The 22,076-nt window shown below is 44.2% G+C and overlaps 1 protein-coding gene across 6 annotated transcripts in view; it reads right to left on the bottom strand.

Moving 5' to 3' along the window:
• Window positions 1-3,574: 3,574 nt before the first annotated feature.
• The window catches only part of LOC106577586 (nuclear factor 1 B-type), an 85,641-nt gene continuing 67,139 nt past the window's right edge, over window positions 3,575-22,076 (bottom strand). For 4 of the 6 annotated variants that reach the window (XM_014155761.3, XM_014155762.3, XM_014155759.3 and 1 more), the window contains 2 exons: window positions 21,783-21,871; window positions 3,575-9,296 (listed from right to left, as the gene is read on the bottom strand). In XM_014155761.3, the coding sequence (XP_014011236.1) occupies window positions 9,161-9,296; window positions 21,783-21,871 (225 nt within the window). In that variant the 3' untranslated portion in view covers window positions 3,575-9,160. The remainder of the gene's footprint in view (window positions 9,297-21,782; window positions 21,872-22,076) is intronic. The other 2 variants (XM_014155763.3, XM_014155764.3) reach the window with 1 other exon arrangement.

The raw sequence follows: 22,076 nt of genomic DNA, 5'->3' as shown, positions 1-22,076 counted from the left end.
CTCCGTCTATACATTTTGCTGCTGTAAAATGTTATCTATAAGGGATTACATTTTATTTGTTTCCTACAGATCTACACAACCCCTCAACATTTTCAAAGTAAAATAAAATGATTAAGCATTTTCCAAATTACTAAGAACATGTAAAAAACAAGATGTCTTGATTGTGTTTGTCTTCACACCCCAGACTTAATACTTGGTGAGAGCAACTTTGGCCATTACAGCTGTGAATACTTTTTAATAAGATTCTACCTACTTTTTATAACTTAGGGAAACATATATACATTATTTTAGTCAAAATTGCTCAAGCGCTAACTTCGGTTGGGAATCATTGATGGACAGCAATTTTCAAACCGTGTCTCTGATTATCAAGCAGATTTAAGTCAGGACTAAGAATGGACAGGAACACTCAAAATCTCTTGGAAAGCCATTCTGGTGTGTCTTTGGGTTTACAATTTCTGTAATCGACCTGCTGAAAAATACAACTCTATCCCAACTTTTCACTTGGGCTTTGCTCTTTTCATATTTATTTTGATCCTGACAAACTCCCCATCCCTGCTGTTGACAAGCATACCCATAACATGATGCTGCAACCTCAATACATGACAATAGAGAGGGTTTCACTCTGTGTTGTATTGGATTGGATTTGACCAAAACCTGTAGTTTTTCATTTAGGCCAAAAATTGTATTTATTTGCTGTGTTGTCATGCAGTATTACTTAACGGCCTTGTTGTAAACAGAATGGATGATTTGGAGTGGATTGTTTAACACCGGCTTCCTTCTTTTCACTTTGTCACATAGGCCAGTAATGTGGAGTGAATGCAATGTTGTTGATCCTCTGTATTTTCAAGTATTGTGGTAGCAGCATCATGTTATGAGTATGCTTGTCAACAGCAGGGACTGGGGGTTTGTCAGGATCAAAATAAATATATAAGGAGAAAAGCCCTGGTAAAAGGTTAAAGGAAAATCCGCCGTGGTCTTCTGAAAACCTAACCATGAGAAAAAGTTGAGGTGTTCCTGAATGGTCCAGTCTTAGTCCTGACTTGAAAATCAGAGACAAGGTTTGAATATTGCTGTTCATCAATGATTCCTAAATGAGCTTGGGCAATTTTGTCAAAAGCAATGGACATATGTTGCCCTAAGAGTTGTAAGGTTGGTAGAATCTTATTCCAAATTATTCACTGTTGTAATAAAAAAATATACATATTTGAGGTTGTGTAGATCAGTAGAAAGAGTGTGTACACTTTCACTAGCCACTGTACTTTTCTGTTTAGATATTTAGGCAGAATAATCTCCTGATGTGTAGCGTCTCATTTTCAAGAAGATCATGATAAAAGTAGTTACATCACAAACAGTATGTAAGCATTGAGTAGTGATAAAACAATACATCCATGAGGTAAGGTTAGTAAAAACAGAGAAATGATGATCAAAATTAACTGTAAACATATTCTTTTACATTTCTCTGTTTGACTGCACCCAGGGTTAAGTTCCTGTAGGTGCTCACATGTTTGTGTTAGAGAACTGGTTGTTCCTGTCTTGCTGAAGTAACTCCGTCCTCCCCTCCTTTCCTCTCTTTACACTGCAGTAGTTTACTGAGAGCGCTCAGGGAAGAGCTTCATGTTTCACGAGCCTCCGCAAGGTCCACCCCGGAAGAAAAAAGGCCTAAAACAAAGGCAATCATGAAATCCCCTTTACTTGAGGCCCGAGAAACCTAATAAGAGCGAATCGCCATCTATTTAGTTTCTTCAAATCACTGACAGCAGGCTTTGATAAAAAGAATGGAAAATATGTAGGATACGAGAACCGCCAAAACCCTACAGACTGTAGCTCCTCTATTGAAGCCAGATGTTGACTTTAACTGGCCAATTTTGATAAATGGCATAATGATTACTATTATACATCGGGGTAATTTTATATCAGTCCGGCACAATGTTGTTCTTCTTTTATAGACCAAATGAACTCAGCTCGGTGCTCAAGGCCAGGTGCTAGTTTCACCTTGATCAGAACCATGGCATGTGTGTCTCCACAGCATCCTGTCCTAGTGAAAATGCGGCGGCAGCCATTTTTGTTTTTGCAGTGGCTTATCTTGTGGGCACAGCGATGGGGGTTTTGATGGCAGATGATATTGTAGAGCATAGCAATGGGGTTTCGGTTGGCTTAAATAGGAGTTAATTGGAGTATTTGCCTGCTTTGTGCCTTATGCAATGTCCAGAATCCCATTAGGTCTGTGTGAAGGGCTTAGGAGTTCAATGTTTCATAGTCATGACCAGTGTTGGGGGTAATGCGTTACAGTAATAATATTACTTTTTGCTGTAACAAATAATATAACAGAGTACTGTTTCAATTTGAGTAATAATATTAGTTACTGATCAAAGATAGGTCGTACTGTAGTTACTTTGTTACTTTTGTTACCATTCCCTTCCTATTACAGTTATTGATCTAAATACATACTTGTGATGATTATTATTCCCTGTTGGTGCAATATTTAAAATCCCCCCCCACCCCAGATTCTAATTGTTTTCGTCCTAAGTCTGATGTCCTCTCGCCAAGTTCCGGTTTACGCACGCATTACTCTGCTTTAGTAAGGGAGATGAAAAATGGTGTCTGAAACATGTTCTCCGCTTGGAAGTACTCCCATTACTTTGATTTGTTAAGAAGACAAATTGAATATAACTGTTAAACGTCAACTGTGCCCAGGTGAGAAACACCTCTCCACTGCTAGAAACACAACTTCCAATCTCTTGAAGCACCTGCAAAAGTAACACGCCAAGACAAAACTCGTAGCGATAGACCCCTGAGGCCTGATCACTGCTGCTGAAGTTAACTGTAGGCCTACCTCATCCAAACAACCAAGGCTGTAACCCAGGGAAAGCTGAACAAGCTTGTAGCTGGGTGTATAGTAGATTTTGTCTGTCATTATTAGGTTACTTGTGTTGGTGTTTGGCCTACATAACATTGACATTGTTCTACTGAGTGAGGACACGCAACGTTTTGGGTGTAACGCAAAAGTAATATAACGATTAGTGTAACTAATTACTTTTCCCAGGGAGTAATAAGTAAACTAATTTGTTATTGTTGAAAGAAGTAATAAGTAATTTTTGTTGAGTAACGACTGGTCGTGTCATAGTGACCCACATGGGGAATTACATCACTAGCTCCTCTGTCTGCAGTCAGCTCACAACTCAACATATATCAGAACATTCCAAGTTAAAATGGCTCATGTGTTGACACCCACAAAGTTAACCAATTAGCTTGAAATATAACCATACAACTTCTCCATACCAATCTTCCCCCTTTCCTTGCACTCAAACTGTTTCATAAAATAAAAATGGCTGCAAGCCTTTTGAATGCAGTGATGAAGTCAGTTGATGCTCTAGGCATGTTGTCTCATTCATTGTGATTGATGTCTCAACCAGAGAACAGTTATTACGCTTTGGGTTTTGTCATTTAGCCAAGTGAGTGTCTCCAACTGTTGACTTAAAACAAAGTAACTATTTCAAAAGACAAATGTACAGTTGTATGGAAGTATGTAGTCCTGAGATGTTTGACTGACACAGAGAAGACATAATACAACAGACATTTTTGTAGCATAGCTCATTTTATTGTTTAAACAGTTTTGCATAGGAAATATATCCACTTCCAGTAATTGACTGCAGTAAAAACAGCTGCTAGCAGTATAGGCTGGATATTACAGTAACAATCACAAAAATGTTGAGCCTTATTTACATTGATTTTAATCTTGTGGCAATTTTAGCCCCTGCACCAAATGTAACCATCTCAAAGGCATTGCCTACTGCTTTAAAGTTGTAAAATCAATAAAAAAAAGAAGGGATATCAAGGCCTTCGCTATACAGTTCACAACGGATACCTGTGGTTCCTAAACTGTAAAATAACAAGATATAAACAAAAAGATTTCAAAAGTTCTCTAAAACGTACATTCAATACATACATAGACCTTTTGCACACACCTGCAGTGTTACTACAATTCCCTACTGGAGACTGTTACATTATTTCATTGGTGTTGTTGTTGTTGTTGTGTTTTTTAATTCACCTTGAAGTGATTTGCCATCGTAATAATGTGTGCACAGAGGGAGTAAAAGTGCCACAAGACCCATAAGAAGTCAACCCTGCGGAGAAGTTGGCAAGCATTCGTTTCTAAATGACATTAGTTTACATAATGTAGCATTTGACAATCCAAATAAATACACTGTCCAAATGACGTGTACACATAGTTTATTCCCCTCAAAGAGCAAGCATGAGACGTGCGCACCCAGTTGACCAAGACCTTCAAATGAATGAAGCACAAAAAAAACGCTCTTGTGAACCACATCTCAAAACAAAACAACAAACAAAAACAAAAGATTTGGGAGAACACGCCAAGGCGCCCCACACACACCGCTTCATTTTAAGTTGTTGAACTTTTTCAGATTTCAGATTTATTAACAATGGACACTCCACTGACACGGTGAGCTTGAACAGGCACTGAATTAATAATATATTTTGTTTGGTGATTAATAATACATAAAATGCTGGTTTTTATGTTTCCTGCTTACAACAACAACCTGATGTTAATAACCAATACATGGAACACGTCTATTGCTTGCGTAAAAACACACCTCCTGAAAGCGTTTTCGGCCATCCATCTGTCCTCTTAGTCCCTAGAGCACTAAACATTCAGTAACTAGAACTACACAGATATTGCATGATTGCCACTGGTCCTCCTTGCATAAGGTACTAACTGAATGGTTGACCATGGATAGCTTTCAACAATCATTACTGAATATTGAATAATACTCATCTCTACCAAGCCTTTCTTATCCGTAGGCCTACATGTCATTCTGTGAAAACGGTTTCACCTGTGTACATACTGTCCAGAGATGATCAAATTAAAGTAGCCCTTTGAAAATAAATATTACCTTAAAAAATATGTGCAAAAAAAAAACTGGCAATACCTATCTATGAAAGATATACCATGAGTGAAACACTGATATAAAAGGTCTGGAGAATCTAAGGGCAATTTCTATACGAGTACTTGAAGGGCTTGAATCAAATGTAGGTTAAATTATGGAAAGTGCAAAAATGTGTGATGCCTGGGGGCCACAAAGGACTTACATCAACCAATCCTCACAGCGGAACTACTTGCTTGATGTTGCATACACATGCCTGTTCCAAAACCCTAATAGACATATCAAAACATTGTCAAATGCTAGCGCCAAACTTCTCACAGATTGTTGCATCATCCTGTAATTACGATTTTTCTGAGCGAAACGCTATACGGCACATTTCTAAAGGAGGACTTACGTACGATTGACACAACACACTTTAGCACAGTAGAACAACCTATGATGTCACTTAAGACGTTACCCTGGTATTCACTGGTGGTAGGCTCAAATCAGGTGACTTTATTGTAAAGTGACATGAATAGATATCCCCTACCGTTAAACATAGAACCCCAATCAAACCTCTATTTCTCTCGCTCTCCGACATGGATTCAAAACCACATAATCACATCACACTCTGTACTATGGCCACACTAACAAAAACAAGAATTTCAAATATTACTGAAATGTTTCCAAAATGGAAAGTTTATAAGCACTAAACACAATTTAAAAAAACAGATATATTTTTTTTTACATTTTAGGGTTCTGTATAGGATACTTCCCCTAAATACAGGAATATGGAAAATTGATAAAATACTTTTATTTTCGATTATTTGGGGAAAGCTGGAGAGTTGTAACTCAAGTCCTGCCTCCGCAACCAATTCATTGTTTTTTCTTTTTTTCATAAAATGGAATTGACTCATATTCCCCAAGATGTTTGAAAACATTTACAAACAAGGGCGTCAAAGAAAAATCTTGAAAAAGACTACAGTGTACAAACTCCTGCCTATAAGGCAGGCTTCTCAATAGAAATACCCTCATCTTCGCTCGCTGTGTAGTTTCACCCTCTCTATCCCTCTTACATTCTCTCTTACAAGCACACACATGCATACTCACACATTCTCAAAACACACATTACTCACAAACTGACCCCAAAAGACTACTGCTATCGACGCCACCACAGTATTCACCTTTATATACACACAGTCTTCTACCCAAAATATCAACACCGCGTCTGACACGTTTCTATCGCACTTGACTCAGGGAAAATGCCCTTCAGTGGGGTCTCCAATGGCCAGAGGCTGCAAAGCACTTATGTTTTCACACAAAAAAAGGCAGAACAGTGCACATAGAACGGGGTGGCTTTTGTTTTTGTAATGTTTTTTTCTTCACAAAATCAGAATAAGTATCTTGGTGAAGGAGGAGAGAATAAGCTTGACTTGAGTTTAATACGTTTTATATACTTTCTGGCCTCTCAAAAAGTGTTGGGTATGTAATACAGTACCTTTCTTCGAATTAAGCAGGTAAGAACTTTCACAATTGTTGGGATAGAGTGCAACAGGTAACAAACATCACTATGGATAGTGTCTATTTGAGTTATAAAAGTAGTTTCTCATATTACAAAGTGGGAGAGTTATCATTAGAATTCTTAATGCCACGTAACGCCTGAGATCTAGTGCATAAATTTGACTACTTCCAAATACTTTCTTTAGACTGATTTGACCGACCTCACAAGCATTTGTCAGTTTGTTGATTGTAGCGCATGTGTAACAGGTAACTTTATATATAGTTTAAGGCATCTACTTGGGAATTGCACACAGCGACTGATAGAATGGCTTAGATGATTGTTAAGGGTTAATGCTAATATAGCTTCCTGCATACAAGTAGTATGATCAAAGTGTTGGCTTTTCACAAGTACCCAGTATGATTTCAGTTTGAAATTGCGGGTCTGACTAAGGTTAACGTGTTCCTCTCCTGAATTATTTTTTTAAATGATTGTCACACTCAAGTCAAGCCGTCTCTCCTGTGAAAATGAGCTTAGTCAATGTCACATGCTAGCACCCCAGATGGGAAGTTGAAAGAAAATAGTACATTTTGTCACAGTAGACAGATCAGTGACTTTGCAGCCAGATGAGACTATACGGGTGCATTCTTAACAGACAAACTGTAAGGTTAGAAAAAATACCCCCTCCCTCCCCCACCAAGAATTCAAAACGCACTGAAACATGTCTCTCCATCTCTCAGTACACTAAAAAAGACCTTGTCATACACTGCATAGAAAGCAGTCCCCACTTTGGTCAATTAAAAAAAGGAAAACAACAACAACAACAACAACAACAACGATATCAACAAAATAAATGCATTACAATAGTCTCCAAACTAGCCTCTAATAGTTGACGTATCTATAAGCACTACCTACATAGGCAAAAGTTGGTATTGCATAATTTTCATACATCTGAATTCCTCCCTCCTCGATAGTAACTGGAAGATGAAAAACAAAAACGAAATGACAAAAACGATAACAACAAAAATTAAAGGTTATTAAAAAACCACCGAAAATACTGAAAAATAATGATGGTTGATTATAAACTTTAAAACGGCGACGATACACAGCCTTGATATGCAATGTAACTGTGAGATAAAGTAGTAAATGAAAGTTACAAATCAACAATGTCACAATTTTCATTCAGAGTACAAAACAATTATCTTATCATAAAAATGTTAATTTCTTTTCTATAATGGTAATAAATGCAGCAAAAAAACAAGTGTAGTGATGTCTCTATATTCAAAAGGCAAGGCACGTAATGTGGACAAGTATGTCATCGTGCAAATGAAGAGTATTGGAGAGATTTGTCATAGAAATATATCTGGACTTGGAGAGAGGCCAAGGCAATAGACCTGCCGTGCACAATTCTAGATTTCAGGGACTGCCACCACTGTATCTGGGATGTGAGTGTTCAAGAAGCAAAATGTGCAACCCTCTGCAACCTTGAAGGTTCAGGGTTGCACAAAAGTGTAGATTTTTCGACATACACATACATTTTCGTGAATGACTTTAACAGCCTGCATTCTTTTTTTCTCGTCAAGTCATATTATAAACACAAGCTTCATAAGCTGATGGCCAAATGCATATGTTATTGATTTCAGATGCCATTTTATACACTACGTGTGTTTCAATAAATAAAAAGCTCCCCGTGAGACTGAGTAGGGCTTAATAGAAGTGCTGGCTTGTTCATATTCAGTTCTGCACAGGTAGCTTAATGCGCACCTTCAAACACATCACTGCATTTCAGGCTTAGTATTCTTTTCTTTCCATATTTAGATACACGGAAATGCGACTGAAATCAAATCAAATGTTTGTTTTTTTAAACTTTTTTACGTTTACGTATCTCAAACAACAAAGTTTCATATTTACCCTCCTTCCTTTAGAGTCTTAGGGCTGACAGACATAGCTTCCCTTCAAAAATTAAATTGCACTTGCCTCTTTCGAGATTTTTAGATCATTTTTTGTCTTTTTTTTATCCTTTTCTAAAGGAGATACGAATTCTTAAAAAACGGGTCAAATCTCTAACCTAAAAATATAGTGTTTTTCTCTTCTTTTTTTTTACCATAGTAAGAGTTCACAACTCTAAGGAGTATAACTAACTTTTAAGTGGATAGCAGTACAGAATCAACAGGATAACGAGTTTCAGACAAAATAAAAATTGTATCACAGTAAACTGAAATCAAAGAAGAAAAAAAACAACACTGAATTCACAATTTGTTCCTATGGTTACATAGTCAATAGTTTGACATGGGAGCCTCTTCTGCAGAAGGGGTAAAGGTCAGAGTTGAATAACTTACAGTCGGGTAATGTACTACCAGCCAGCCTTTGTGTGTTTCAGATCACTTCCCCTGTTTGTAAACCAAGGTTAAAAACTCCCAACAACAGAATGAAGAAGAAGAAGACCACCATCAGACTAAGAGTTCTCATGCTAAATATTAAGGCATCTAAATGTTTTTGTACAGAATACGTCACAGCATTTTGAATGGAAAGTCTCTTCTCACACAATGACTGACTGGCATGGCATAGGGTTAGCTAGAGCAGACCGGATCAGATTCGCTCCAAACCAACTCAAGTCTTCTTGGCCAATGTCCCGATGGGAGGAGAGGTTTGGGGAGGAAAGGGTGGAGGGGAGGGGGGACAAAGGACAAAGGACAAACACAATTGTTTTAAGTGCTGCTTGCTGATTATTTCCCCCGTTGCCGACACTTCTTGCTCCCCCCCCCCCCCCGACGGGTCTTCAGTTCTCTGCCTCTGTGTGGAGGAGGGGGGGTTCACCAATGATGTTTATGCTGTAGTTCTGGTGGACATTTGTTGGCAGAATCGGAGTCCCGTTCGTGACTTGGAATGGAACTAAGCTCGCCCAGGTACCAGGACTATGGAAACACAACAGAGAGAGAAGGGAGAGAACAGAAGCGGGTTTTGAGTCACCTTCATTTGAGCATCGGAAGCTTTTGAAAGCATGAGTAGAGATAAGACAACAGCACCAATCTGATGCTCTACACGCACAATGATGAAATGCTCTGCAGCAAGTCATTACATTTATACTGTAACACATCACTATTAAATGAACAGTTACACTTTAGAGGGATAGTCAGCTGAGGGGGAGAAAAAAAGACAAAAGGGTTCATTCATAATGTTAAAAACCACATTCAACTACCCAATTATTTTGTTAGGCAGAACACAATTCTGAGTAATTAGCATTATGTTTTGTTAACATCCGTCATTATTATGCACCGCCGATCGCATTTCTACGATTCTATGGCAATGTTTAATGAATATCCCCTAAAACTATTTCAACAAAATGTTCACGCAGACCATTTGACAACAGCATGTCCCAAGTCCACTATAGACTCATCCCTCTTCCCCAATCACTTCCCACCGGGCACAGACATCAATTCAACGTCGATTCCACGTTGGTTCAATGTAATTCCCTTGAAATGACGTGGAAACAATGTTGATTCAACCAGTGTGTGCCCAGTGCATTTGCTTTACCCAGGAAGAATGATGTAAAGGCCTTATGTCTAGTCTAATCAGTCTATGGTTCGAGGGGGACACAGTCAAACAAAGCGCTTCCGGTGTTTTCCACCGATTCCTCTGAGAAGGATGTCAAGCGAGGATCACACCTAATTCCATATCAACAGACCCTCTCCATGTCGATCAATGGTGCTACAGAACGGGGTTGGGGTCTTTACAAATCCGCCCCATCCCTATTCAACGCACGCTAATGCAACACAACACAGCGATTGTTCGCAGGAGGCGCAAACTGAAAACGCGGCCTGCCTGCGAAACAAACAGTGTGTTGTTCTCAAGGGGCTCAATGATACGTACACGTTGAATAATGAATCAATTACCCCCACTACCCACTACATCTGAAATACCTGTCTTGCACAATTGCTACATTATAGGCCAACACTATATACAGAGCCTGGTATACAGACACTAGACAGGAGCGGGTTTTATCGTTTGGGGTGCAAAGAATGAGGGATATGTTTGAAAGGTTATGTAGGTTAACCAAGTCCCTCCACTGTTTCCATGCAGGTGTAAGACTTCCTCGATAAAGAGAGAGGGGGAAAAAAGTTGATTATTGTTGTCAGTGGGATAGGAAGACGAGCTAACGGGGGAAGAGGAGAGGAGTGGGGACCGGATATGGTGAAACACAGACTTAATTCCCCCCTGAGGCTATCCCATCTGACACGACTGTCTGTCTGTGTCCATGAATGGTGTCTAATGATCTGGTCTGCATTTTATACAAAAAACTTCTCCTAGTGGCTCAGCCTCAACTAAAATCAATGGGAACCACATATTTAATACATGTTTCTAAGGGGAACAGACTCCTTAGAAAATAAAACAAGTAAAGGAAAAAAGAGAGAAGGAGAGGAGGGAAGGAGAGAGAAAGAGAATAAGAATGAAAGAAAGAAAGAGAGCGAGAGAAATTTGACAACTACATTTGTAAGTGGAAAATGTTGGAAGCCAGATCCAGTCCTATAAAGGGTTAAAACACCAGAGATGATCTACACAGGCTATTTGGGCAGGTTTTTTTCTCCTCCTCCTTACTGCTTTCTCTTTGGACCCCTTCCCTTCATCATTCTCACTCTTCATTTCTCTCCCTCTCTCTCTTTGCCTCTAACTCTCTCACTCTCTCTCTTTGCCTCCAACTCTCGCTCGATCTCTTTGCCTCCAACTCTCGCTCGCTCTCTTTGCCTCCAACTCTCGCTCGCTCTCTTTGCCTCCAACTCTCTCGCTCTCTTTTCCTCCAACTCTCGCTCTCTCTCTTTGCCTCCAACTCTCGCTCTTTGCCCCTAACTCTCTCTTTCTCTCTTTGCCTCTAACTCTCGCTCGCTCTCTTTGCCTCCAACTCTCGCTCGCTCTCTTTGCCTCCAACTCTCGCACGCTGTCTTTGCCTCTAACTCTCTCACTCTCTCTCTGTTCCTCTAACTCTCTCGCTCTCTCTCTTTGCCTCCAACTCTCGCTCGCTGTCTTTGCCTCTAACTCTCTCACTCTCTCTCTGTTCCTCTAACTCTCTCACTCTCTCTCTGTTCCTCTAACTCTCTCGCTCGCTCTCTTTGCCTCCAACTCTCGCTCGCTCTCTTTGCCTCCAACTCTCGCTCGCTCTCTTTGCCTCCAACTCTCGCTCGCTCTCTTTGCCTCCAACTCTCGCTCGCTCTCTTTGCCTCCAACTCTCGCTCGCTCTCTTTGCCTCCAACTCTCGCTCACTCTCTTTGCCTCCAACTCTCGCTCACTCTCTTTGCCTCCAACTCTCGCTCGCTCTCTTTGCTTCCAACTCTCGCTCGCTCACTTTGCTTCTAACTCTCTCTCTTTGCCTCTAACTCTCTCACTCTCTCTCTTTGCCTCTAACTCTCTCACTCTCTCTCTTTGCCTCTAACTCGCTCACTCTCTCTCTTTGCCTCTAACTCTCGCTCGCTCTCTTTGCCTCCAACTCTCGCTCTCTCTCTTTGCCTCCAACTCTCGCTCTTTGCCCCTAACTCTCTCTTTCTCTCTTTGCCTCTAACTCTCGCTCGCTCTCTTTGCCTCCAACTCTCGCTCGCTCTCTTTGCCTCTAACTCTCTCACTCTCTCTCTGTTCCTCTAACTCTCTCACTCTCTCTCTGTTCCTCTAACTCTCTCGCTCGCTCTCTTTGCCTCCAACTCTCGCTCGCTCTCTTTGCCTCCAACTCTCGCTCGCTCTCTTTGCCTCCAACTCTCGCTCGCTCTCTTTGCGTCCAACTCTCGCTCGCTCTCTTTGCCTCCAACTCTCGCTCGCTCTCTTTGCCTCCAACTCTCGCTCGCTCTCTTTGCCTCCAACTCTCGCTCGCTCTCTTTGCCTCCAACTCTCGCTCGCTCTCTTTGCCTCCAACTCTCGCTCGCTCTCTTTGCCTCCAACTCTCGCTCGCTCTCTTTGCTTCCAACTCTCGCTCGCTCTCTTTGCATCCAACTCTCGCTCGCTCTCTTTGCCTCCAACTCTCGCTCGCTCTCTTTGCCTCCAACTCTCGCTCGCTCTCTTTGCATCCAACTCTCGCTCACTCTCTTTGCCTCCAACTCTCGCTCGCTCTCTTTGCTTCCAACTCTCGCTCGCTCACTTTGCCTCTAACTCTCTCTCTTTGCCTCTAACTCTCTCACTCTCTCTCTTTGCCTCTAACTCTCTCACTCTCTCTCTTTGCCTCTAACTCTCGCTCGCTCTCTTTGCCTCCAACTCTCGCTCGCTCTCTTTGCGTCCAACTCTCGCTCGCTCTCTTTGCCTCCAACTCTCGCTCGCTCTCTTTGCCTCCAACTCTCGCTCGCTCTCTTTGCCTCCAACTCTCGCTCGCTCTCTTTGCATCCAACTCTCGCTCACTCTCTTTGCCTCCAACTCTCGCTCGCTCTCTTTGCTTCCAACTCTCGCTCGCTCACTTTGCCTCTAACTCTCTCTCTTTGCCTCTAACTCTCTCACTCTCTCTCTTTGCCTCCAACTCTCGCTCGCTCTCTTTGCGTCCAACTCTCGCTCGCTCTCTTTGCGTCCAACTCTCGCTCGCTCTCTTTGCCTCCAACTCTCGCTCGCTCTCTTTGCCTCCAACTCTCGCTCGCTCTCTTTGCCTCCAACTCTCGCTCGCTCTCTTTGCCTCCAACTCTCGCTCGCTCTCTTTGCCTCCAACTCCCGCTCGCTCTCTTTGCCTCTAACTCTCTCACTCTCTCTTTGCCTCCAACTCTCGCTCGCTCTCTTTGCATCCAACTCTCGCTCACTCTCTTTGCCTCCAACTCTCGCTCGCTCTCTTTGCTTCCAACTCTCGCTCGCTCACTTTGCCTCTAACTCTCTCTCTATGCCTCTAACTCTCTCACTCTCTCTCTTTGCCTCTAACTCTCTCACTCTCTCTCGTTGCCTCCAGCTCTCTCTCACTCTTTGCCTCTAACTCTCTCACTCTCTCTTTGCCTCTCACTCTCTCTCTCTCACTCTCTCTCTTTGCCTCTAACTCTCTCACTCTCTCTCGTTGCCTCCAGCTCTGTCTCGCTCTTTGCCTCCAACTCTCGCTCTCTCTCTTTGCCTCCAACTCTCTCTCTTTGATTCCAACTCTCTCTCTTTGCCTCCAACTCTCTCTCTTTGCCTCCAACTCTCTCTCTTTGCCTCCAACTCTCTCTCTTTGCCTCTAACTCTCTCTCTCTCTCTCTGCCTCCAACTCTCGCTCGCTCTCTTTGCCTCTAACTCTTGCTCTTTGCCTCTAACTCTCTCAATCTCTCTCTTTGCCTCTAACTCTCTCTCTTTGCCTCCAACTCTCGCTCGCTCTCTTTGCCTCCAACTCTCTCTCTTTGCCTCCAACTCTCTCTCTTTGCCTCCAACTCTCTCTCTTTGCCTCTAACTCTCTCGCTCTCTTTGCCTCCAACTCTCTCTCTTTGCCTCCAACTCTCTCTCTTTGCCTCCAACTCTCTCTTTGCCTCCAACTCTCTCTCTTTGCCTCCAACTCTCTCTCTTTGCTTCCAACTCTCTCTCTTTGCCTCCAACTCTCTCACTCTCTCTCTTTGCCTCTAACTCTCTCTCTCTCTCTCTCTGCCTCCAACTCTCGCTCGCTCTCTTTGCCTCTAACTCTTGCTCTTTGCCTCTAACTCTCTCACTCTCTCTCTTTGCCTCCAACTCTCGCTCGCTCTCTTTGCCTCCAACTCTCGCTCGCTCTCTTTGCCTCCAACTTTCGCTCGCTCTCTTTGCCTCCAACTCTCGCTCGCTCTCTTTGCCTCCAACTCTCGCTCGCTCTCTTTGCCTCCAACTCTCGCTCGCTCTCTTTGTCTCCAACTCTCGCTCGCTCTCTTTGCCTCCAACTCTCGCTCGCTCTCTTTGCCTCCAACTCTCGCTCGCTCTCTTTGCCTCCAACTCTCGCTCGCTCTCTTTGCCTCCAACTCTCGCTCGCTCTCTTTGCCTCCAACTCTCGCTCGCTCTCTTTGCCTCCAACTCTCGCTCGCTCTCTTTGTCTCCAACTCTCGCTCGCTCTCTTTGTCTCCAACTGTCTCTCTTTGTCTCTAACTCTCTCACTCTCTCGCTTTGCCTCTAACTCTCTCACTCTCTCTCGTTGCCTCCAGCTCTCTCTCACTCTTTGCCTCTAACTCTCTCACTCTCTCTCTTTGCCTCAAACTCTCTCACTCTCTCTCTTTGCCTCTAACTCTCGCTCGCTCTTTGCCTCCAACTCTTGCTCGCTCTCTTTGCATCCAACTCTCGCTCACTCTCTTTGCCTCCAACTCTCGCTCGCTCTCTTTGCTTCCAACTCTCGCTCGCTCACTTTGCCTCTAACTCTCTCTCTTTGCCTCTAACTCTCTCACTCTCTCTCTTTGCCTCTAACTCTCTCACTCTCTCTCTTTGCCTCTAACTCTCGCTCGCTCTCTTTGCCTCCAACTCTCGCTCGCTCTCTTTGCGTCCAACTCTCGCTCGCTCTCTTTGCCTCCAACTCTCGCTCGCTCTCTTTGCCTCCAACTCTCGCTCGCTCTCTTTGCCTCCAACTCTCGCTCGCTCTCTTTGCATCCAACTCTCGCTCACTCTCTTTGCCTCCAACTCTCGCTCGCTCTCTTTGCTTCCAACTCTCGCTCGCTCACTTTGCCTCTAACTCTCTCTCTTTGCCTCTAACTCTCTCACTCTCTCTCTTTGCCTCTAACTCTCGCTCGCTCTCTTTGCCTCCAACTCTCGCTCGCTCTCTTTGCGTCCAACTCTCGCTCGCTCTCTTTGCCTCCAACTCTCGCTCGCTCTCTTTGCCTCCAACTCTCGCTCGCTCTCTTTGCCTCCAACTCTCGCTCGCTCTCTTTGCCTCCAACTCCCGCTCGCTCTCTTTGCCTCTAACTCTCTCACTCTCTCTTTGCCTCCAACTCTCGCTCGCTCTCTTTGCATCCAACTCTCGCTCACTCTCTTTGCCTCCAACTCTCGCTCGCTCTCTTTGCTTCCAACTCTCGCTCGCTCACTTTGCCTCTAACTCTCTCTCTATGCCTCTAACTCTCTCACTCTCTCTCTTTGCCTCTAACTCTCTCACTCTCTCTCTTTGCCTCTAACTCTCGCTCGCTCTCTTTGCCTCCAACTCTCGCTCGCTCTCTTTGCCTCCAACTCTCGCTCGCTCTCTTTGCCTCCAACTCTCGCTCGCTCTCTTTGCCTCCAACTCTCGCTCGCTCTCTTTGACTCCAACTCTCGCTCGCTCTCTTTGTCTCCAACTGTCTCTCTTTGTCCCTAACTCTCTCACTCTCTCTCTTTGCCTCTAACTCTCTCACTCTCTCTCGTTGCATCCAGCTCTCTCTCACTCTTTGCCTCTAACTCTCTCACTCTCTCTTTGCCTCTCACTCTCTCTCTCTCTCACTCTCTCTCTTTGCCTCTAACTCTCTCACTCTCTCTCGTTGCCTCCAGCTCTGTCTCGCTCTTTGCCTCTAACTCTCGCTCGCTCTCTTTCCCTCCAACTCTCGCTCTCTCTCTTTGCCTCCAACTCTCTCTCTTTCCCTCCAACTCTCGCTCTCTCTCTTTGCCTCCAACTCTCTCTCTTTGATTCCAACTCTCTCTCTTTGCCTCCAACTCTCTCTCTTTGCCTCCAACTCTCTCTCTTTGCCTCCAACTCTCTCTCTCTTTGCCTCTAACTCTCTCTCTCTCTCTCTCTGCCTCCAACTCTCGCTCGCTCTCTTTGCCTCTAACTCTTGCTCTTTGCCTCTAACTCTCTCAATCTCTCTCTTTGCCTCTAACTCTCTCTCTTTGCCTCCAACTCTCGCTCGCTCTCTTTGCCTCCAACTCTCTCTCTTTGCCTCCAACTCTCTCTCTTTGCCTCCAACTCTCTCTCTTTGCCTCCAACTCGCTCTCTTTGCCTCCAACTCTCTCTCTTTGCCTCCAACTCTCTCTCTTTGCCTCCAACTCGCTCTTTGCCTCCAACTCTCTCTCTTTGCCTCCAACTCTCTCTCTTTGCCTCCAACTCTCTCTCTTTGCCTCCAACTCTCTCACTCTCTCTCTTTGCCTCTAACTCTCTCTCTCTCTCTCTGCCTCCAACTCTCGCTCGCTCTCTTTGCCTCTAACTCTTGCTCTTTGCCTCTAACTCTCTCACTCTCTCTCTTTGCCTCCAACTCTCGCTCGCTCTCTTTGCCTCCAACTCTTGCTCACTCTCTTTGCCTCCAACTTTCGCTCGCTCTCTTTGCCTCCAACTCTCGCTCGCTCTCTTTGCCTCCAACTCTCGCTCGCTCTCTTTGCCTCCAACTCTCGCTCGCTCTCTTTGTCTCCAACTCTCGCTCGCTCTCTTTGCCTCCAACTCTCGCTCGCTCTCTTTGCCTCCAACTCTCGCTCGCTCTCTTTGCCTCCAACTCTCGCTCGCTCTCTTTGCCTCCAACTCTCGCTCGCTCTCTTTGCCTCCAACTCTCGCTCGCTCTCTTTGCCTCCAACTCTCGCTCGCTCTCTTTGCCTCCAACTCTCGCTCGCTCTCTTTGCCTCCAACTCTCGCTCGCTCTCTTTGCCTCCAACTCTCGCTCGCTCTCTTTGTCTCCAACTCTCGCTCGCTCTCTTTGTCTCCAACTGTCTCTCTTTGTCTCTAACTCTCTCACTCTCTCGCTTTGCCTCTAACTCTCTCACTCTCTCTCGTTGCCTCCAGCTCTCTCTCACTCTTTGCCTCTAACTCTCTCACTCTCTCTCTTTGCCTCAAACTCTCTCACTCTCTCTCTTTGCCTCTAACTCTCTCACTCTCTCTCTCGTTGCCTCCAGCTCTGTCTCGCTCTTTGCCTCTAACTCTCGCTCGCTCTTTGCCTCCAACTCTCGCTCTCTCTCTTTGCCTCCAACTCTCTCTCTTTGCCTCCAACTCTCTCTCTTTGCCTCTAACTCTCTCACTCTCTCTGCCTCTAACTCTCTCTCTCTCTCTCTCTCTCTCTCTCTCTGCCTCCAACTCTCGCTCGCTCTCTTTGCCTCCAACTCTCGGTCTCTCTTTGCCTCTAACTCTCTCTCTCTTTGCCTCTAACTCTCTCTCTCTCTCTCGTTGCCTCTAACTCTCTCTCTCTCTCTCTCTCTCTTTGCCTCTAACTCTCTCTCTCTTTGCCTCTAACTCTCTCTCTCTCTTTGCCTCTAACTCTCGCTCTTTGCCTAACTCTCACTCTCTCTCTTTGCCTCTAACTCTCGCTCTCTCTCTTTGCCTCTAACTCTCGCTCTTTCTCTCTGCCTCTAACTCTCGCTCCCTCTCTCTCTTCCTCTAACTCTCACTCTCTCTTTGCCTCTAACTCTCTCACTCTCTCTCTCTTTGCCTCTAACTCTCTCACTCTTTCTCTTTGCCTCTAACTCTCTCTGCCTCTAACTCTCGCTCTCTCTCTTTGCCTCTAACTCTCTCTCTCTCTGCCTCTCGCTCTCTCTCAGCCTCTCGCTCTCTCTCTCTGCCTCTCGCTCTCTCTCTCTGCCTCTGCCTCTCCCTCTCTCTGCCTCTAACTCTCTCTCTCTCTCTGCCTCTAACTCTCTCTTTGCCTCTAACTCTCTCTCTCTGCCTCTAACTCTCTCTGCCTCTAACTCTCTCTCTCTCTAAGCCTCTCTCTGCCTCTAAGACTCTCTCTCTCTCTCTGCCTCTCTCCGCCTCTAACACTCTCTCATTGCCTCTAACACTCTCTCACTCTCTCTCTTTGCCGCTCTCCCACTCTCTCTCGTTGCCTCTAACACTCTCTCACTCTCTCTTTGCCTCTAACGCTCTCTCTCTCATTACCTTTAACTCTCTCTCTCTTTGCCTCTAACTCTCTCTCTGCTTCTCGCTCTCTCTCTACCTCTTGCTCTCTCTGTCTGCCTCTCGCTCTCTCTCTCTGCCTCTAACTCTCTCTCTCTCTGCCTCTAACTCTCTCTCTCTGCCTCTAACTCTCTCTCTCTCTGCCTCTACCTCTCTCTCTGCCTCTAACTCTCTCTCTCTCTGCCTCTAACTCTCTCACTCTTTGCCTCTAACTCTCTCACTCTTTGCCTTTAACTCTCTCACTCTTTGCCTCTAACTCTCTCACTCTCTCTATTTGCCTCTGACACTCTCTCTGCCTCTAACTCTCTCTCTGCCTCTAACTCTCTCTCTGCCTCTAACTCTCTCTCTCTCTCTCTTTGCCTCTAACTCTCTCTAACTCTCTCACTCCCCCTCTCTCTCTCTCTCCTGCCAAAAAATCATCTGACAGGAAATGAGAGATTACGTTTTTTCCTACCTTGCTGAACAAAGAAAGCTCAGAGCAGGCTAGTTCCCTGCAGCATTCCCTTGTCTCTCCCTCTCCCTAACACACACACACACACACACACACACACACACACACACACACACACACACACACACACACACACACACACACACACACACACCCTCTCTTTCTCTCCCACTCCGAGTCCTACTCTAAAGTCCTTCTCAGGTGAAGACAGAGTAGAGACATTAAAAGGTACTATACAGTCCATCACACTGTCAATCCCATACAATTACATATAGAATTAGAGGATCTCTCTTTGGTCAATCCATATTACTATTCTATTTCTCCAAATGACTCTTTGTATACTAAAAAGATGACGTTTTTGTTTGAGTTGGGGATGTCATTCATTATTAAGCCCAAGTTCCCTTCCCCAGCACAGGTCTGCAGGTGGCTTCAGACGAGGGCACACACAATCACTAATGAGAAAAACAACTTTCCCCATGGTCACCCCCTACCTTTACCCATGGCCTCCTTTAGCCCTATCTTAGAGCTCCACAGCCCCAAATCACACTAATTCTCCTCCACACAAGCAGAGCTCCAGTGTCCAGTGGGCTTCATTTAAGGATTAAGCCATCCGAATTAGATTATCTAATGGCATCTTAATGGATTGCTGACCCATTTCCTGCCGAACGGCAACATGCAAGTGTGGGAGTGTTTTATTTTGGGTCCTAGTGTGAGGGACTATATAAGACGCAGAAGTGGGAGCAAGACAATACAAACACATGTAATCTGAATACAATGCCACTTAAAAACAGTGCATTCAGATTCTCAATCCATTGAACAAACCTTCGCTAGGGATTTGATGGCATACTTCCTCTTTCTCTGAGATTATCAGTGCGAAGGAGCAGTGAATGCATTAGGATAAGACAGAGAAGAGAAAATCAATGCAATGTCTCAATAGTCCACGAAGGGGGGGGATGCACCAGGTTATTTAGACTGTCAATACTTTGCTGAGAAGAATACGGAATACCTCATCTACCCCCGAGATTCAGATTACCAAGACATCTCTCGGTCTGAGGTGTAAGTAAATGTTGCAGGTGACATGAACGTTCATGTCAGGGTCAATATAGTGCCAAGTTCTCTATTGTCAACCACGTGGTCTACAGATTCAGTTAGCAATCTATCCTGGCACTCTTCGGCAACATTTCAATTCCGTTTCTGTCAGACCGACACTGAAGCTCACCCAACTCGTTATGCTTTCGTTTCTGGAAAAATCAACAGAAGACAATAAACTTGAGCTATTCTCTCTTGCGGTCTTTATCTTTCAAGAGGCAGTACTGATGATTTTATGAACTCTCTTACAGAAAATATGGAAGCCATTAAAAACCACACTTCACTGCAAATGTATACGGAAATGAATCGGAATTTTGGTATCCTGACGGTGCTCGTGAATCAATAAATCATGTATGGCAAGAATTGCGTTACTCTTTCACTGCAGCGCTCATCGCTCCTATATACTGTACGATCAGGAGTCGAATCTCTGTTAGTCATGTCTGAGCAGCGAGAACGAGCAGCGAGAGAGAGAGAGAGAGCAGCGAGAGAGAGCAGCGAGAGAGAGAGAGAGAGCAGCGAGAGAGAGCAGCGAGAGAGAGCAGCGAGAGAGAGAGAGAGCGAGAGAGGCCTCCTTGCAGCTCGGGCACATATTTCCTCTTACCTTCACTGGTCTATTAGGAGGCCTAGAGAAGGGGCTCTCAAAAAAAAACCTGTAACCTCACAGAGGGCAGAGTAGGCCCGACGGAGGCTTTAAGAGCACACACGCACAGCCCGCCTCTCCCTATATCCTATTAGCTATACAGTTATGTTCTACCATTTTCAGAACAAGGAGAAACTAATGAGGAAACGCTGAGCTAGGTTCTCTGGCAGACACGGCCCTGTTTAAATTGAAGTTAACATGTTTTCCAAGGAGAGTGAGACAGTGGGGAAGAGAGAGAGAGAGAGAGAGAGAAAACGAGAGAGAGCATTGACAGAGGTACGTGTCTCTTTAAGTAGGAAGAGGAATGGGGATCGAGGACAAAGCCGGAGAGCTGGGCGCACGTGGAGGTGGAAGAGATGGGCTTACTGTCTCCTAAAAACAGTTTGAGACTCAAGTACAACCAAACAAATAGAGTGCGAGGAAAATATTGAAAAATAAACGTTACTCCGCTATGGGTAGTGCACTAGGTAGTGCACTACATAGAGAAGAGGGCGCCATTTGGGATGCAGGAATACTATTTATGTGAGCTGTCACACCGCCGAGGCCTCCAACAGATGTTTTATGTGTGCTTAACTTTCCGTGACACACAGCCCATCCAACCCAAGGACTTTCTAAGGCTCGGAGCAAAAATGAAAGATAAATATGTGTTGCATTGGGGAGAGAGAGAAAGAAAGATAAAGACAGAGAGAGAGAGAGAGAGAGAGAGAGAGAAAGAAAGAACGAACGAACGAACGAACGAACGAACGAACGAACGAACGAAGAAAGAAAGAAAGAAAGAAAGAAAGAAAGAAAGAAAGAAAGAAAGAAAGAAAGAAAGAAAGAAAGAAAGAAAGAAAGAAAGAAAGAAAGAAAGAAAGAAAGAGAGAAAGAAAGACAGACAGGGATCACTGGTTAACCATTTGTGACCTGCTATTCTTTGGACGGAGAAATCATGTCCCATAAATCTAAGACCCAGTCAGACAAATAAAGTCTGCAGCACCCTGTCACACAGTGTAGTATACACAGGCATGCTAGACGATAGCAGAATACCCCTTGATAATGTCCAGTAACACACACAAGTGAACAGGTAACGTTAATCCTACTGTATCTAGGACCTAACACACTCTAAATACCTTAAATATCTTATTTGGCACTGTTATTGCTTGGTTGACATTCCTCTGGCAGTCTATGAATGATCATAATGACTACACTGTATCTACAACAAATGAGCTGAGGGTTAGAGCCTACTGGGATAGTGAGTGATGTTCAACAGATTGTTCACATTCTTTATGGGTATGTTGTGGTGGCAGCAATGAAAGGAATGCAGAAAGGTGTGGGTTGAACCCTTTGTCTGAACATCTGAAAGGGTAGACTTTAATCAAGGTATGAATGAACTCGGTAATACTTACACAGTATAGTGTGTGTGTGTGTGCGCGCGCATGCGCGTGTGTGTGTGTGTGTGTGTGCGTGCGTGTGTGTGTTTCATCAGACAGTTTGTAGACAAGTGATAGAGAGATTGTTTGAAATAATGGAAACGTTACCTTTGCCAAGCAATCCCCAAAGTATCCTCAGTGCCACTGGGGCCATAATGCCTGCCGTTTTGATTCATGGTCCAGTCACATATCCTGAGCTGTCAATATAAACCTAGCAGTCAGACACGGAGCCAGTAGCACAACTCTCACAACTCACTTTGATATCACTTACACAAAGTTACTATACAATGTCACTAGGGAAACAAAGTCATGCATGCAAACAAAGCCTAAAGCTGAAAACATAGAACAAACTGGGCCCCCCCCCCAAAATAAAATAGGCCTACGCCCAAACTGTTACAGCTC

This window comes from Salmo salar, chromosome 18 (genome assembly GCF_965601325.2).
Source record: "Salmo salar chromosome 18, fSalSal1, whole genome shotgun sequence".
Classification (NCBI taxonomy): Eukaryota; Metazoa; Chordata; class Actinopteri; order Salmoniformes; family Salmonidae; genus Salmo; species Salmo salar.
This window is presented reverse-complemented; position numbering and strand designations above follow the sequence as displayed.